The 15,840-nt window shown below is 39.1% G+C and overlaps 1 protein-coding gene across 1 annotated transcript; it reads right to left on the reverse strand.

The window, feature by feature from the left end:
• Positions 1 to 560: 560 nt before the first annotated feature.
• Positions 561 to 11,842, reverse strand: LOC105035792 (large ribosomal subunit protein uL3m). Its single transcript, XM_010911492.4, has 5 exons — positions 11,302 to 11,842; positions 10,752 to 10,961; positions 3,830 to 3,934; positions 1,137 to 1,250; positions 561 to 1,030 (listed from the first exon to the last, which is right to left on the reverse strand). Exons 1-5 carry the CDS (start codon positions 11,629 to 11,631, stop codon positions 857 to 859), a joined length of 933 nt encoding a protein of 310 aa, XP_010909794.1. The 5' UTR covers positions 11,632 to 11,842; the 3' UTR covers positions 561 to 856.
• Positions 11,843 to 15,840: the final 3,998 nt, after the last annotated feature.

Below are 15,840 nucleotides of genomic sequence, written 5' to 3' on the forward strand. Positions count from 1 at the left end.
TCCATGAAATGGATGTAAGACATTGCCTTTCTAAATAGCAAGGAATGTAATAGAACATACATAGGGTATTTGAACGGGATTCCAGGGTTCTTTCAGTACAGAAAGTGTGCAAAGGAGAGTGCAGAAACAACCTATCATGAACTACTATAACAAATAGGAAAACTTCAAATGGATAAGAAGCACAAAACAGTGGACTCAGAAAGTAAGAGGATGGCAAATCTTGGTCCATGATGGCTAAGGTCATCAAGCAGCCAGACAGACTCAACAAGCAACATAAGAAGTGGCTCGACTCCAACAGGTTGACAAGAAGGTCAATGTTTAACCGAAGAACTAGAGGAGACGCAATGTATCACCGACTCATGAATGATGAAATATTTTAGCTATCAGATGACTTTGTCGTCTTCAGATTCAAATGCAATAATGCAAGGCCTGAGCTCCCTCATGCCCACCAGAAAATGGATGTGCACAAGGAACAACATATTCATTCACATATAAAAATTGATTGTGAGGGGGGAAAAAGAAAAAAATGCAGACAGATATTTGGTCATCCCCAAAATCCATTCAGTCATCAAACAACTGAATCTTCATGTAATGTTTATCAGAGGCTGTCAACTTATACAGGAAAACTTATTGGGTATTTGTTCGATTTAGTTACAAGAAGTCGCTTCCAATCTAGTCGTTGATGGGTGACCCACAAAAATCCATTGATGAACTTCAATGAAGGAATTGCTATCAAAATTTTCATGGTTAAACAATGGCAGCTATTTGGAAAGAATATTTAAAAACTCAGCAGAACTCCAAAATATAACCAATATAATGCATAATCCCATATTACTTTCAAATCTTCAACCATCAGCTAATCTGCTGCCATGAAAGGATCAACATCCCCAAGATCGGCCACTAGTGGTTCCAGCTCTGATGTTTCCTCACCTTCTGGAATAAAATGGGTAGGAAATGGTAGCTGGGAGATGTCCGGCTTATTGTATACAGCATCTTTAATGAAAACAAAGTTCCCTTCAGAACCTGGAACCTGCAAAATTATGTAAATGTCACTGTGGACGAGCTATGACAAGATGACATCAACCCTAAACTTTTACTATTTGATCAGCAGAGAGGTACCACAGTGGAGATCATACCTGACCTTTAACCCACATCAAATTTCTTGCAGGATCAATTTTGTAGACCCACACATTTTTTACTGTGCGTTGCTTGCCACCCATTCGGCCAGGCATTTTCTTCCCTTTAAAAACCTATTTAAGCATCATAAAGTAAGTTCTTTACCCCACTTTTGTCACAGGTGTGTTAACTAAAGCATGCTTGACAGAAAATTATGGGGGCAGCATAGTCTGAATCAACTTTTCATGGTATAACAGCTAATTCTCATTAACAACATCGGGTTTCTAAAGTAGTTCTCAAAGCATAGCCAGCAGAACATGGACAATTATCATCCACATTTCAAGTGAAAGACAAAAACACCAAACGGTAACACATGATGCAAAATATATCTTATATACACTATGAATATGAATCAATGTTGCATGACATGATGTTATATGATCAAGATTGATTTTTGAAAAAGCACAATGATGGGCTCTCATTGAAGGAGGGATTCCTTGGTCCAAAAGAACCCAACCACAGACAAATGGCAACCCAGTAACCTGGATGATCCAACTCACAAAGAAATCTACCTAACTTTCACAGTGCAATGTCAAGTTCCAGGTATCTATTATTTAGTCCAAGTGGAATAAGAATCGGGCTCAGCGAAAACTGTTACCATGTAGTCACCTTTCTAGACTTTCAGACAGTTAGTGAAGTTCCTTAGCTGCTTTAAGATGGTCCTGCCAGAAGGTTGAAATGGTCTGATGTATCTTCCCTAAACTTATGACACCTAAAGGATCAAGCTAATTTGCCTTAAACAAGGGTCAACTCCGATATGAGCAGTGCTTTTCAACAGATGAAACTGTCAAAGTTTAAGCAATGGCATACTAACAGCTAAGGCACTCAAAAATTTGATGTCATATTTCATTGTCCATGCCCCTCAGCTGGGAATGAATTGAGAGCAGACCAGATTAATCATGTATCAATCATTTTAGGCTCCAATACTGACCATATATGAGTGAGCTAACCAGATGAACTTCATGAGACAGGGATGATGTTTATATGACAGATCTAAAGAGGCCAAAAGGGCATGGGATGCTTTAAACCCAGAAAGATCCAACTAAAGATCACAACTTTTGATTGGAAACAATCGCTTAGATTTAGTGAGGCCAAAGAAGAGCTATATTGGTAGGCTGTTGTACAATTAAGTACTACATAAATCTCTGCTTTATGTACAATAAATGAAACAATGCATTAAATAATAATTGGTACTCATTTAATGAAGTTATGCCCACATTATATCACTTCTAATTTTATACTTTTTTTGGATGAGTCTAATGATACTATCAACAGCAAGAAACCAATTTGAGAATAGAAAGATGCATAATTGGTATTACCATCTCAAACATCATACAATAATGCCTACAACCAAAGGTGTACGTGTTAACTCGATGCATTCCTGGAAGCAATGAAAGATAAAATTCTCAAGATATTTTCAATACAATTTGGAGCTTCCATGCACAACCTTTGGTGCTCAACCACCTTTTGAAAAATATGCTAATATTTACTTGTATAGCTCTGAGCATAAATAAGACCATTGTTTTGGCACAATATATAACAACCCAAGACCTCACCCAAAAATGCTAGGCGGAAGATATTATTTGGATTCCTTAACTTTGTTTAAGTATCCAAAATCTTCTCAATGAATAATTGATGTAGGACTAAAGATATACCTGCATGGGTCTTCGCATATTGTTTAAGCCCCGAAGTCTTCGTCAAATTAAGGATCCAAATTTATGCAAATCTATTCATAAACATCATGATTGGCCTATGATTAGCCCCAATGAACTCATACTGTAGTGTCCTCTAGTCCACGTGGGCTATGGGCTAGATTGATTCAGATACCATTTGTAATGATCTAAGATCTCATTCAAAAAAACTAGCCGAAAGATATTATTTAAGTATTTTGATCCGATATAAGTACTCAGGATCTTCCCAGCGAACAATTAATATCGAATTAAATATATGCCTACATAGGTCCTCACACGATAAGTACAGAATAGTACATACATGCCAGTGCCTTAAAGGCATCTAGCAAAAGCTTGGTACAGTATTTGCATAATAATGGTTCAGCATAGTACCATTCTAAAAAATGCCAGTGCCAGGCTGCCGTAGTCCTAGTCCTAGTATGCAACGCCTCAATCTTGGCTCTAAGAGAATTCACAAGCAAGCTGAACAAAGCACATATCTAGGGATTAAAACACCGTAGAGCAAGTTGTACGCAATCATCTTTAAATTTGGAGAACTTTTATGAAGCTTCATATTTAACCTTTCTTTTGCTAAGTTCATATATAACTTGTTTAATAGAATACCAACCACTTTTAGAAGTGTTCTATAAGACAAGAATGTTCTGTTTACTTTGAACACATACTTCAACATAAACTATATTTAAGAGCTTGACACCCAGGAGCATCTTTTGGATGCCCGTATCAGTTTTAAAATCATTTTAGAAAGTCCAAACAGAACCTTGTTATACTATTCGCTGCTGAGATTCAAATTGTTGTGTATAAAGAATTAAATGAATAGCTTAGATTGTCAAATTATATCAGTAGTGGTAAGCGAATAAACAAACAAATATCTAACAACATCTACATTTAATTCAAGCAAAAATGGATGATACCATACCAACATGGAAAACATTTGAATCTTTACTTCAGTGCTGAATAAATACCTTTCCAGGAGCATCTCTTTGACCTGTAGAGCCAATACTTCGATGTGATAATGATGCACCATGTGATGCAGGCATTCCAGAAAAGCCCCACCTTTTCATCCCACCCTATTGATTAGGGGAAAAAAATTGAGTAGACCAAAGTTTAGCAAAAGAGACATATCATAGACATGGACCATACTGCTGGACAGACCAAAAGTGAAGGAAGAAAAGGAAAAAGAATGCCAAGTAAGAATTGGATCATTTCATCATAAAAGTGATTCATGATTAAAAATAGATTAAAAATATCTATATTCAGAAAAAGCATCCAAACAAACAGAATTTATGCCAGGATTTAATCCTTCCAATCAGCCAAGAATTTAAAAACTTGAAAAGATTCAGGAATACCATGTAGATAGCAAGCATTTCTTGTAATACTAAACAGATGAAGGATGAAATATCAGTGGGCAGTACAAATGTAAAATCTCCTCTTACAATGTGTATCTTAATTGATAAGAAAAGAGCAATAGATAGACAAGCAGTCTACAGGAAAAGATGAATGAAAAATGACAATAATAATTTGTTTGTAGATGAATGAACTACTTAAATTTTTTTCTGCATATCCTGGAAATTATATTCGATTTGCAGATAAGATGGGTCTTGAACATCATCATATCAGAGCCATGAATAAGCCAGTGGATATCAAAAAACAGCATTCTACTAAATTCTAGAATATGAAATTATGAATTCTTCCCTTGCAAGTGCCAGATTGCGAATGCTTTAGTTCAAGGTACAAATCTCCTAGCGTTGTCAAACTCGAACACCTTCCTATCTTATCTCTATAATTTTAGTCAGAAATTCAGTGTTCATTTTGCAGAACTGTGTCCAAATAATTACTGTACCCATGGCGAAACAGCAGAAGCACTTCTGGCCAAAGTTATTTGACACTGCTCATTTCTATCAAGGGCAAAATCAAGTGATACTACAATTTAAGCTGAAGCAAATATAATCTTACCAAATACTGATACAAATGTAACACATGCAGTCTCATGTGACCTTAAAATGCACCAAGGACTTACAGCACCCCTCCCTCCCTCTCTCTTTGGTATAGCTGCTTTCCATCAGAATTCCATTTATCTATTCTGGTATACAGTTATATTCTTAAGATCCATATTTAAACTTATACTTTATTGACATGATACCAGCATCCGAAAAGCTGAAAATGTATTAAATGGATCATCGGGTAAAATATATTCATAGTTTTGCAAAACGTATAGTTTACTCATTCAAATTAGTAGGCAGCATTTGTCAGGTTTCTGGAAATTTTAAAAAAAAAAAGAAAAAATAACTTAAAGGTGCATTCTAAACAATTAAAGAGTGTTTCATATTAGTAATGTCTCCATTCACACCATTAGCAAGGTCAAAAATCACCTAATGGAATAACTTTAACCCAAAAAGCATGATTGAATCACGATAGAATCTTCCTATTTTAGAACAATTGTTGAGGCTAAGTTAAATAAGGGAAAGTTCATCATACAGCAACAAAAAATAAGACTTCTTTTTTTTATATACACTTTCCGAATATGTCATGGATCGATAGCATGGTAATTTGGGGACAAGCTTCATAAACCACATATGGAGATTTCATCTCTCTTTAAGAATAACTCAAGACTCTGCAATCTGTGCAACTTGAAAAAAGAAGGTTCATTGGGACATATTCCAATTTTGCAACACATGCAATCATTAACCAATTACAAGTAATGGTTAGAGAATGATAGATAATTCTGAAGACAGCAGAGCATAAAAGCTAGGATGCATTGTCACTGCAAAGGAAAAGCTCTCCGATTCCATTAAGCAGATGTGAAGCAAGCACAAACATAAAATAAGGAATTCAACTACAAAAGGACTGCAAGGAAAAAATATATAATGTACCCAAAAATTGTGTTCTAGGAACGTCTGCTCATGAGGGGATTTAGTTGACAGGTAGAAGTTCAACATTGTATAGCATCTCTATTGCATAACCCCTAACCCGCCAGACAATCACAGAAACATTATCTTTTCTCCCAGCATAATTTCAGAACAAAGATAAGCACAGCATATCATCTCCTTGACACATCACTTCATGGAAGCATGGTTTCAAAGGATACTGTCATTCAGATGCTGGACCGAGAAATAAGCTTGGGCATTTTAGACAGCATTAGATCACTGAAAGAGATGGATCCAGCATGCTTAACAACACCTTTAACACCTATGCAACAAAAGGGACCACAATGACCTCTCTGTGTGGCTTTCCTCGAACTTTCATAACACTGATTCATTACAGCTGATAACCAAGCAGATGAATTAAAACCTACAGCCCATTGCTTCCTTTCAGCACCAAAGCCCACAACAGTGCCCATCCATTCCGTATAAATATTGAGAAGACCATGTCAACAAAATATGTCTTATAAATCCAATCCTTACAATAAAATTATGGTTTCTCAATGTTATAACTACTACACCGTCATGCACAATGCAAACAAATTTAACAATATATCTTCTAACCAAAATTGTTTTTAACCCAGCTAAATCCAACCTCTGTAGCACGTTTTTACAAATTCTGTTGTCAACTTCACCTTAGGAATAGGTGTCACCTTGTGGAAAAGCTAACCTGTGCACACAGCCTGAACCAGAACTAGATCTATACATTTATGATTTGACACTAATAGGCATGCTAACCATCACCTCACAAAAATTTCTTCATCTTTGAAAATTATTTGCGATGTCATTAAGTTACACTCCTTGGTCCCAATTAAGCCTACCAGAGGATGTTGAAACCCTCTTCTTTGATCAAAATGGCTTGGAAAATTAAGTCATCTCCAGACAACCTTTGTTCATCCCTGAACCCTTCATGACTCATTACAAACTTGCAGATTTAAACTCTTAGATCTTAAATATCCCATTCAGGATGAACCCCTTACTTCATGACTCATTACAAACTTGCAGATTTAAACTCTTAGATCTTAAATATCCCATTCCTTCTAGCACTGAAATCTGTATCTTGACTTACAAGGAACATGCATCTATTCAAAACAAAATCTCTCTCTCAATTTGAAGTTCACATTTAATTCTTCCGAGACTCAAGAAGACCAAGCAAAACACTTCAATGTTTGTCATGACAGACTCATGATAACCAGATTAACTACATAAACTCCTCCAAGAAAAAGCTTTCCCTAATAGCCAAGCACAGATCAACCTCTTGATATTTAGGCCTCCTGTTCCATTCCCAATTCTGACCAGCTCAGACCCTTTGTAACCTATATTGTTTCTTGACCTTGCGCTCCTTTCAAATTTTCTCATACAGATTTCTTTTTATAGCTTCCTGTTATCAAGAAGAGGTTCAAAACGACAGCAACATGATTACAATATCTCCAATTTCTATAAATTGTTGTCCACAAAGCATTAACATCATATTAATAAAAAAGTAATAGAATCAACTCCTTGCAAATATTAACATCCATTCCTAGATAATCTTGTTTGTATTTTCTAAGAATGGTTTGAAAACTAATACAAAATGGGTCATGATTCAATGTCCATCTCTAATATCTAAACAATAATCAAATAACAAGCAAAGTGAAATAGCAATGATGCAATTCTTCATCAATGAAGTCCAACTATCCCCTGGTCCCATATTTCTGATAACAGACAAAAAAATGAACACTAATATTTTAAGACCCTTTTTTTTCTTGAAAACATAGTTATAAACTCTTGCTTACATTCTGCATGGGCATATTTACCTCTCGTTAATAATATAGCAGTTAAAACAAACCCTAAATAAATAATTTTTTTATTTCCAATTCCAGGATTTCTGAGATGACTCTTTTATAATTATGACAACCAATTCCAGAATCTTACAGATCTAAAGGCTCTCAATTCGATGTGACTCTTCAGTCTCTTAAATTGATCCTACTGTAATAGCAATCCAAGAAGATAAACAATACATTAATCGTAACTAACATTACACAATAAACAATACATTTCTAGGCATCCTGAATGTAAAGATGGATTGTTTGATTATTCATAGCTTTAAACAAGAAAAGCAATTTTCTTAAATTTAAGGACCTAAGTTGTGCATTTTGTTCCAAAATAGAGGTCCTTCGACTGCCCTGTTCGATCTAGAATTACAATCAAAATCAAGATAAATAATTCATAAATTTCAAGAAAAATACTTTTTACAGTTTCCATATGCATGCAATGAAGTATTTATATGATATTTTTAATGTTTACTTAAAGTTAATTAATTTTTACCAACGGCTGGAATAATTTCATCATGAAGATGATTGGAAGTAAATAGAATTTAATATGACAATCGTACAAAAAAAAGAAGTTAGGAATTCAAACATGAGCCAAAAGTTTGAAAAGCATATAATAAGACAATTATAATTTCAAATATACTCCATATAGCATAAAATTACGAAAATAAGCTGACTAAAAAGGTGAGGACAAAACAAACATCTGAAACTCCACTAACTCGAGATTACCATTTCTTAGGATTAAATCACATTGCATAAACAGTGGTATAAAAGGTAGAACATATAGCTGCCTTAGACAAGAATGCATATTTGTGAACCTAATGTTTTTTATCCTGTTTGAACATACAAGGATGAGATTGGTTACAACTTATACATTAGAATTAGATGTAGACAAATTGGTACTCCTCATTGACCTACCACATATTCGTTGATATATGATGATGAAACATCTAAACCTCAGCTAACTCAAGAACTCAAGATTACCATTTCTTTGGATTAAGAAAGAATGCCTAAGCACTAAACATAATATTTTTTATCCTGTTTGAACATGCAAGGATAAGATTTGTTATAACTCATACTTTTAGGATTATATGTTATCATTTAACATCTAAACATTGACCAATCCAAGATAACCATTTCCTGAGATTAAATCACATCTCATAAATAGTACTGTAAAAGGTAGAATTTTCTATAGCTGCCTTAGATAACAAACCTAAGCGCAAACTTGTTGCTTTTTATCATGTTGGAAATGCACGGATGAGATTGGTTATGAGTTAGTATTAGATGGAGACAAGATTGGTAATTCCCACTGACTGACCACATCTTCTTTGATATCTTATAGTGCAACATCTAAATCTCAACTAACTCGAGATTACCATTCCTTGGGATCATATCAGATCTCATAAACAGTGCTGCAAAAGGTACAATAGATAACTGACTAAGACAAGAATTTCTAAGTGCCAAACTTAATGTTTTTAATCTTGTTTGAACATGCAAGGATAAGATTGGGTACAACATATAAGTTAGTATTAGATGTAAACAAATTGGTACTTCCCACTGACTGGCCATGTCTTCAATTGATATGTTATAAGGAATTTCATTCTTTGAATAGTACCTAGTCTTATAATGTTCTTCTAATATTTACCATCTTCAAATTCTTTCTATTGTTTTTTTTGGCTGTCTTTACTCTGGATTCCCAATGGCATATGAGCCTAGCACCTGGGTCCTGCACATGACCATGGTTAACTGTCTAATAACTTGAATGTTTTTAGACATAAGTCGTTAGGCATATATTTCTCCATGTTCTTTAAAATCATCTCCAAGAAAGACATGCAAACTAAAATTTAATACATAGACAAAATACAACCACTCTGAAATTAATGAGTGGGAACTTCTCATAGTTATAAACATAATATTTTGACAATAAAATAAAGAAAAACTTAACGCTTCTGTGATGTTAGGTGCTTGTTACATTACCTTAGCCACTTAAAAGTAACTCTGACAAATATGATGACCAAAACAACGTGGGACTTCTATTTTGATAAGTTATGGGCAGTTTTCATCTCATAAAATTAAGACAGCAAACATATCTCTGAAGGCCAGGCTTTAAAGAGGATCTGTACAAATAAAATCCAACGAAATGAAGTGGAAGTTGGTCACAAGAAACTTGGGGCCACATGGAAGATTAAGGGCTTTATCAATCAAGAACAAGATCTATGAACTAAACCCAAGCATTTAGGTCCCATGCAAATATCCCAAACAACTAGGTGGAAAACTTATATGCATGTGTTCAGATATTCCAAGACAAGGCCTTCTAGTAATTGCAAGGGTGAGAAAAAATTATTTGAGAAAGATCTATCAGTTGATGATTTCAAACATGATAAATTGATAATAATGAATGATTGATCAGCATCATAAAACTGAATCCAAGAAGACAAAGAAAATTTGAGTTTGGATGTAATAGAATAATTTTTGCTAATCAATTCATGGGACATACTTGTGATTTTTATTATTAGGCATTTACTAGGATAAAATATCTGATTAAAAAAAAAAGAAATTTGTTTCAGTGAAGTAGTACATGGCATAAAACAAACCAAAGTAGTCCCACAAAAGCATTAATAAAGAAAGTGATTATGGCGCACTGGAATCTGCTTCTAGAATCATAGGGATGGTAGATTCCTCTGAATTCCACTGGTTTTCATTTAAGACTAATCAAAAATTAGAATCTCTATCTACTACATCACCAATCTCCTTGTATGTTTACTTACATATAGCACCAATGAATGTATGATCTATGTCCCACCACCTAACCCAATAACAGAAATCTCTGTATAGGTTTGTTTTCCATAATCAACAGGGCTGAAGAAACTCACAAGGCATACTGGTCTTTTTTGAGACTTTTCAATAATAAAAAACAAAATAATTTTTTACGTCAAAATCCCCTTTCAAATTTGGTTATGTATATCTACAGTGAGCATGAGAACTATGGATTTTAATCATATAACCCAACAGAAAAATGCAGGTTATAGTCAATAATAACAAATGCTCGTGTATAGAGCAAGCACTATGGTAGAGCTTAATCACAACATAAAATACACAAGAGAATATACTAACAAAAGGATGAATTCAATAAAAAAGTCAAAAGCACCAAGTACCTGAAAACCTTTTCCTCTAGTAATGCCTGTGACATCAACGTATTGGCCAGGCACAAAATGGCGAACCGTGATGAGAGTACCAACTGGAAGAAGTGCGTCCTCTGTCACTGGAAACTCCCTTAGTTTCCTTTTCAAAGGAACTTCCTGACCTCTGAAATGACCCACCTCAGGCTTCGTCAAATGTTTCTCCTTCTTTTGCCCTGCCCCAATCTAACTACCACCACAGAAAATATCACTCAGAATTCGCAACAAAACTTACAAAGAAAAATATAAAACAAAAAAGTACATTATAACTTCCAGCGCCACATTTCTCCACAAACTGCCACCCCAATTACAACCATAAAAAAAAAAAAAAATTATGAAAATTATAAAAGTAGGAGTTGAATTAATATCATCAAGTAACATATAACTCAAACTCATAGAATCCTATGTCATATCTCCAGAAAAAAGGGAAAAGAAGAAGAAAAGAATCCTAAATAAAATCCTGAGAGAAGTGAGCACCAAACAAATACCCATCAAAATCAGATCTTTCGTGGCCCTTCGATCATACCTGCAAGGCAAAGATCCCCTCCTTCTCGACAGTCTTCACCTGGGAGACGATGTTGTCGTCCAACCAAAGGACCGTGATCGGAATCCTGGCGCCCCACTTGTCCCAGAGCGCGGTCATCCCACATTTGACCGCGATCGCCCCGGTCCTCCTCGAGTTGGGGCTCATAACCCCGGGCTTCGCCTCGATGACCCGGCCGCCGCCGCTGGGCCCATATTCACCGGCGCCGATGAGGGGCTCCACGCTGAAGCTCCGGTAGAGTGGAAACGGTAGCCGAGGGCCGGAAGAGAGAAGGCGGATGCAGGCGATGAGGCCTCTGGAGGCGGCGGACATGGCGGCGGGCGGAGGAGAGCTCAGGGAGAGAGGAGAGAGATGTGGGCAGCAAGGGGAGCGGAGGGCATGGCGGTGGTAGGAGGCGATTTGGGGAAGGATTTGTGTCGAAGGGAACGAAGAGGAGAGAGCTTACTGAGAACAGGGAGGGAAGGCTCGGAAAGGAATTGATGCGACCGCGGTCGGTAGGGTTTAGTGGCTCTGTCGGAAGGGTTGTCAAATGGTTGCCTTGTTGAATAAAATTGCTAAATTACCACTATTCTTGAATTAGCTTCCAAAGACGTTAAATAGATTTCAATAAGTTTCATGTGGTACAGTTCTAGCAAGGTCAATGCATGGAAGACAGAGAAACATCGTTTTAACAAAGGCAACACATATAGTATGAAAGAGAGATCGGACCACAGATCCTTCAGCCCTTTTTTTTATCCTTTTTTTTTGACCTTATACGGATGTATTTATTTTTAGGGGTGGTATTTTTTTTTTTAAAATCAGTCGAATATCTGAACCAATCCAATTAAAAGGTAGGCAGATTTGAGTTCTATAAAAAATATCCAAAATAAATACAGATCAGATATAGATAATGAATATCCTATTTCGAATCCATCCCCATAATCTCTCTCATTTAAATAAAATCCAAATACATTTGAGTCCCCACTCCCCCCATCTTGGTATCGAAATCCTAGCGACGGCCGACTAGTCCCTGCTCCTCCTCCCACCCAGTCTTGGTGGTGAACACAAAGGGTGCCAATAATGGAGAGGAAGTGGCTAAATTTTGCTGGTATCGGGAGGAGCTTGGTGGTGGATGAGAAGGATGTCAATAGTGGAGAGAAAGCAGGATCGAGACCGTTTGCTCAGAGAAGAGGCAGCTAGAATTCCGTTTATTGATCAAGCATCGTCTATTTGTTCATTGACTAAATTAGACCGATTAGAAATGTATTCAATTGCTCTAAGCCTCTCACATGATTGAGATTCTTGAAGATGAAAAAAATAGAAAATAGTATGGAGTAGAAGAAAGGGCATCATTAGTCCCATATTGATTGGAGTCAAGGAGAAATTTAGCTTATATAAGAAAGGATCATCATTTCGACGTGAGGTGCCTTTTAAGGGACAAAATCATGAGACCCAAAAATGACTCATATAGCTTCCAGACTATGGACTACAGGTCAAAGCGGATAATACCTCATAAAAAAAATTAACGATAACAAAGGAAAGACGTAAAAAATTAAATCCTTGAAAGAATGCAAAGATCCTTCCGTTGCATTGCCAAACATTCCAGAGGACTGAGAGCAAGTGCTGGTCCCAGGCAAATCTTAAACAAGTTTGGCAGTTTCTCTTCCTTCCGTTACAGAGAAAGAGAGAGAGATTAGACCGTCAAAAATAGTCATTTTCTTCTCGTCTCTACGTCAATTTCTTTGGATTATCATCAGAACCCTAACAAATGATTGGTAGAACAAAAAGGCTTGCAACTGCTTCAATCACACGAAGTTGCAGTTTCACTTGTGCCCCGTCGATGAACGTAGCTTATGAGGTCACCTAATAAAGACAATATTATAGTAAGGATCCATTCTTTTGTCGATAAAAAAATGTAAGTAAAAATCTATATTTTTTTATATAAATATTATTTAGATAATATTTAGATAAAAAAATTATTCATATTTTTTTTACATATGAGAGCATCACTTTGAAATCTGTTATCCATATTCTTTTGTATAACTATTTTTCTGGATAAGTAGCTGTTACGAGCAAAGGCTTGGCCCATCACGTGGGGTATGGACCTCACGATTTTATCCTTTAAAAGGCACCTCATGTGGGAAAGATTTTTTTCTCCTTATAAGCGCGAGAATGCAGAGTCCTTTGAAGGCCTGCAAAAATAGATCTGCGCCTGTCAAGAAAGATCCTTCCGTTGCATTGCCAGACATTCCAGAGGACTGAGAGCAAGTGCTGGTCCCAGGCAAATCTCAAACAAGTTTGGAAGTTTCTCTTCCTCCAAGTCCTGTTGCGGTCAATCCCCTCGTCGCCTGATCGTCGAGAACGAGCGCCTGCAAAAGAAAGTCCACACTGACCGGAGGTGGCTCCAGTAGGGACCCTCCGACGGTCAAGTCAGAGAGAAGACTAGGCAACAGTAGAAGGAAACAAGGAGCTCAGCGAGAGAGGGTGAGAGTGTGAGAGCTAGAGAGGGAGAGTTTGAGGGTGTCGAAAGGGACCTCCCAGCACTGTTGCCTTCCCCGATATATATAGTGGAGCACGGTATGGCGCCATCATTAATGGCGCAAACAATCGAAGAATTGTCAACTCACTGAGGACTGTCAGAGTCACCGTGAGGTCGTCAAATCGCCGTGGGACTGTCAAATCGCTAGGGTTGACCCATGCCTTAGGTGGGATAATGCCCTTAGGCGGCAGTGTCGCATGCCGTTGTCAGGATTGACAGTCTCCCACAGTCGTACGGCATTTGGAGGAGCCGACCGACTATAGGTCAGCGGCTGGTTGAGTGGCATCGGGTGGAAACCCGGGGCCCCTCCGTCGGTCAGTCGGGCGCGTCGGGGTCGTCCGTCGGGGTCGGTCGGGGTAGTCCGTCGGAGTCATCCGTCGGGATCGGTCGGGGTCGTCCGTCGGGATCAGTCGGGGTCGTCCGTCGGAGTCATCCATCGGGGTCGGTCGAGGTCGTCCGTTGGAGTCCGTCGGGGTCGTCCGTCGGTCGTCGGTCGGGGTCGTCCGTCAGGGTCGTCCGTCGAAGTCGTCCGTCGGGGCCGGTCGGGGTCGTCCGTCGGAGTTGTCTGTCGGAGTCGTCCGTCGGGATCGTCGGTCGGAGTCGTCCATCGGGGTCGTCCGTCGGAGTCGTCCGTCGGGGTCGGTCGGTCGAGGTCAGTCGGGGTCGGTATATCCCAACAGTTGCCCCCCCCACTCCTGAGTCCGATGTCGTGTTGGCTCGCGTGAACATGTGAGCGACGGCTTCGGACGAAAGGAGTGATTTTTTGTCACGTCTTGCCCCGACTCTGGAGATCGCATCAACGAACGATCCGATGTCGGTCGTCTCAACAGTAGGTCAAGCATGCATGTCGCGTCGGAGGTCGGCCAACCTCCGAACGTTGCTCGTCGACACGATCATTCCACAGAGTCTGATAGTCGAGTAGCGTCCGACGTATTCGGATAGGATAACGATGGCAAGTCGAATATCCATTGTCCGGCCTTTGGTTGGGTGTGCACGTCGGGACGTATGATAAACGGTGGCAAGCCGAATATCCTTCGATCGGTCGTGACCGGGTATGTCGCAAGTCGAATATCCATCGACGTAGCATGTCGAGTCGTATGATAGACGGTGGCAAACTGAATATCCTTCGACCGGTCGTGACCGAGTCGGTATGTCGCAAGTTGAATACCCGTTGCCCAGACCTTGGTCGGGCGGGTATGTCGCGGTTGTCTTGGTGTTTTGCCCTTTCTTAGTCGAAGCTAAGTTGGCAAGTTAGCCAGCCGCATTGGTCGAAGCCCTTTGCCTTCAGAGGCGGGGGCCGTCGTAGATATTCCGTCCCTTCGATCTTCGCCATAGAATTTGATGTGTCGTCGGTGATCGAAACGTAGATTGAGCCGTTGGTTCGGCAATCGACGATCAGTTTGACGACGGAGTCATAGATTTGACGATCGATGATCGAGCCATTGGTTCAGCGATCGACGATCAGTTCGACGACGGAGTCGTAGATTCGGCGATCAACGATCGAGCCATTGGTTCGGCGATCGGACCGCGTTGGTCGAGGCCTTTTGCCTTCAAAGGCGGAGGCCGTCGTAGATATTCCACTCCTTCGATCTCCGTCGTAGAATCTGCGCACGAGGAGCGGAGAGAGGGGTGTAGGAGTCATACCTGCGATGCGTCGGTCTCGGACTCCGTCGTCGGGGTAAAACCCGTCTATCGGTGGGGGGCCTGCTGGGTTCAGTAGGGGCTCGACCTTTCTTTCGCTTTTTCTTCCGGCCCGTGCCCTAGGTCAGGTGTTGGTCGGAAGCTCCTTCGTCTGCATGCATGTATTTGTACGCGCGATCCAGCAATTCGACGTATGTCCGGGGGAGGGTCTTGTCCAAAGAGTATGTGAAACGGGACCCCCTTAGCCCCCTCTTCATGGCCGAGATAGCCATGTCTTCGTTGAGGTCCCGGATCTCAAGTGTGGCCGCGTTGAATCGGGTCACAAAGTATCATAGAGTCTCATTTTCTCTCTGCTTGAGAGA

This window comes from Elaeis guineensis, chromosome 14, assembly GCF_000442705.2.
Source record: "Elaeis guineensis isolate ETL-2024a chromosome 14, EG11, whole genome shotgun sequence".
Classification (NCBI taxonomy): Eukaryota; Viridiplantae; Streptophyta; class Magnoliopsida; order Arecales; family Arecaceae; genus Elaeis; species Elaeis guineensis.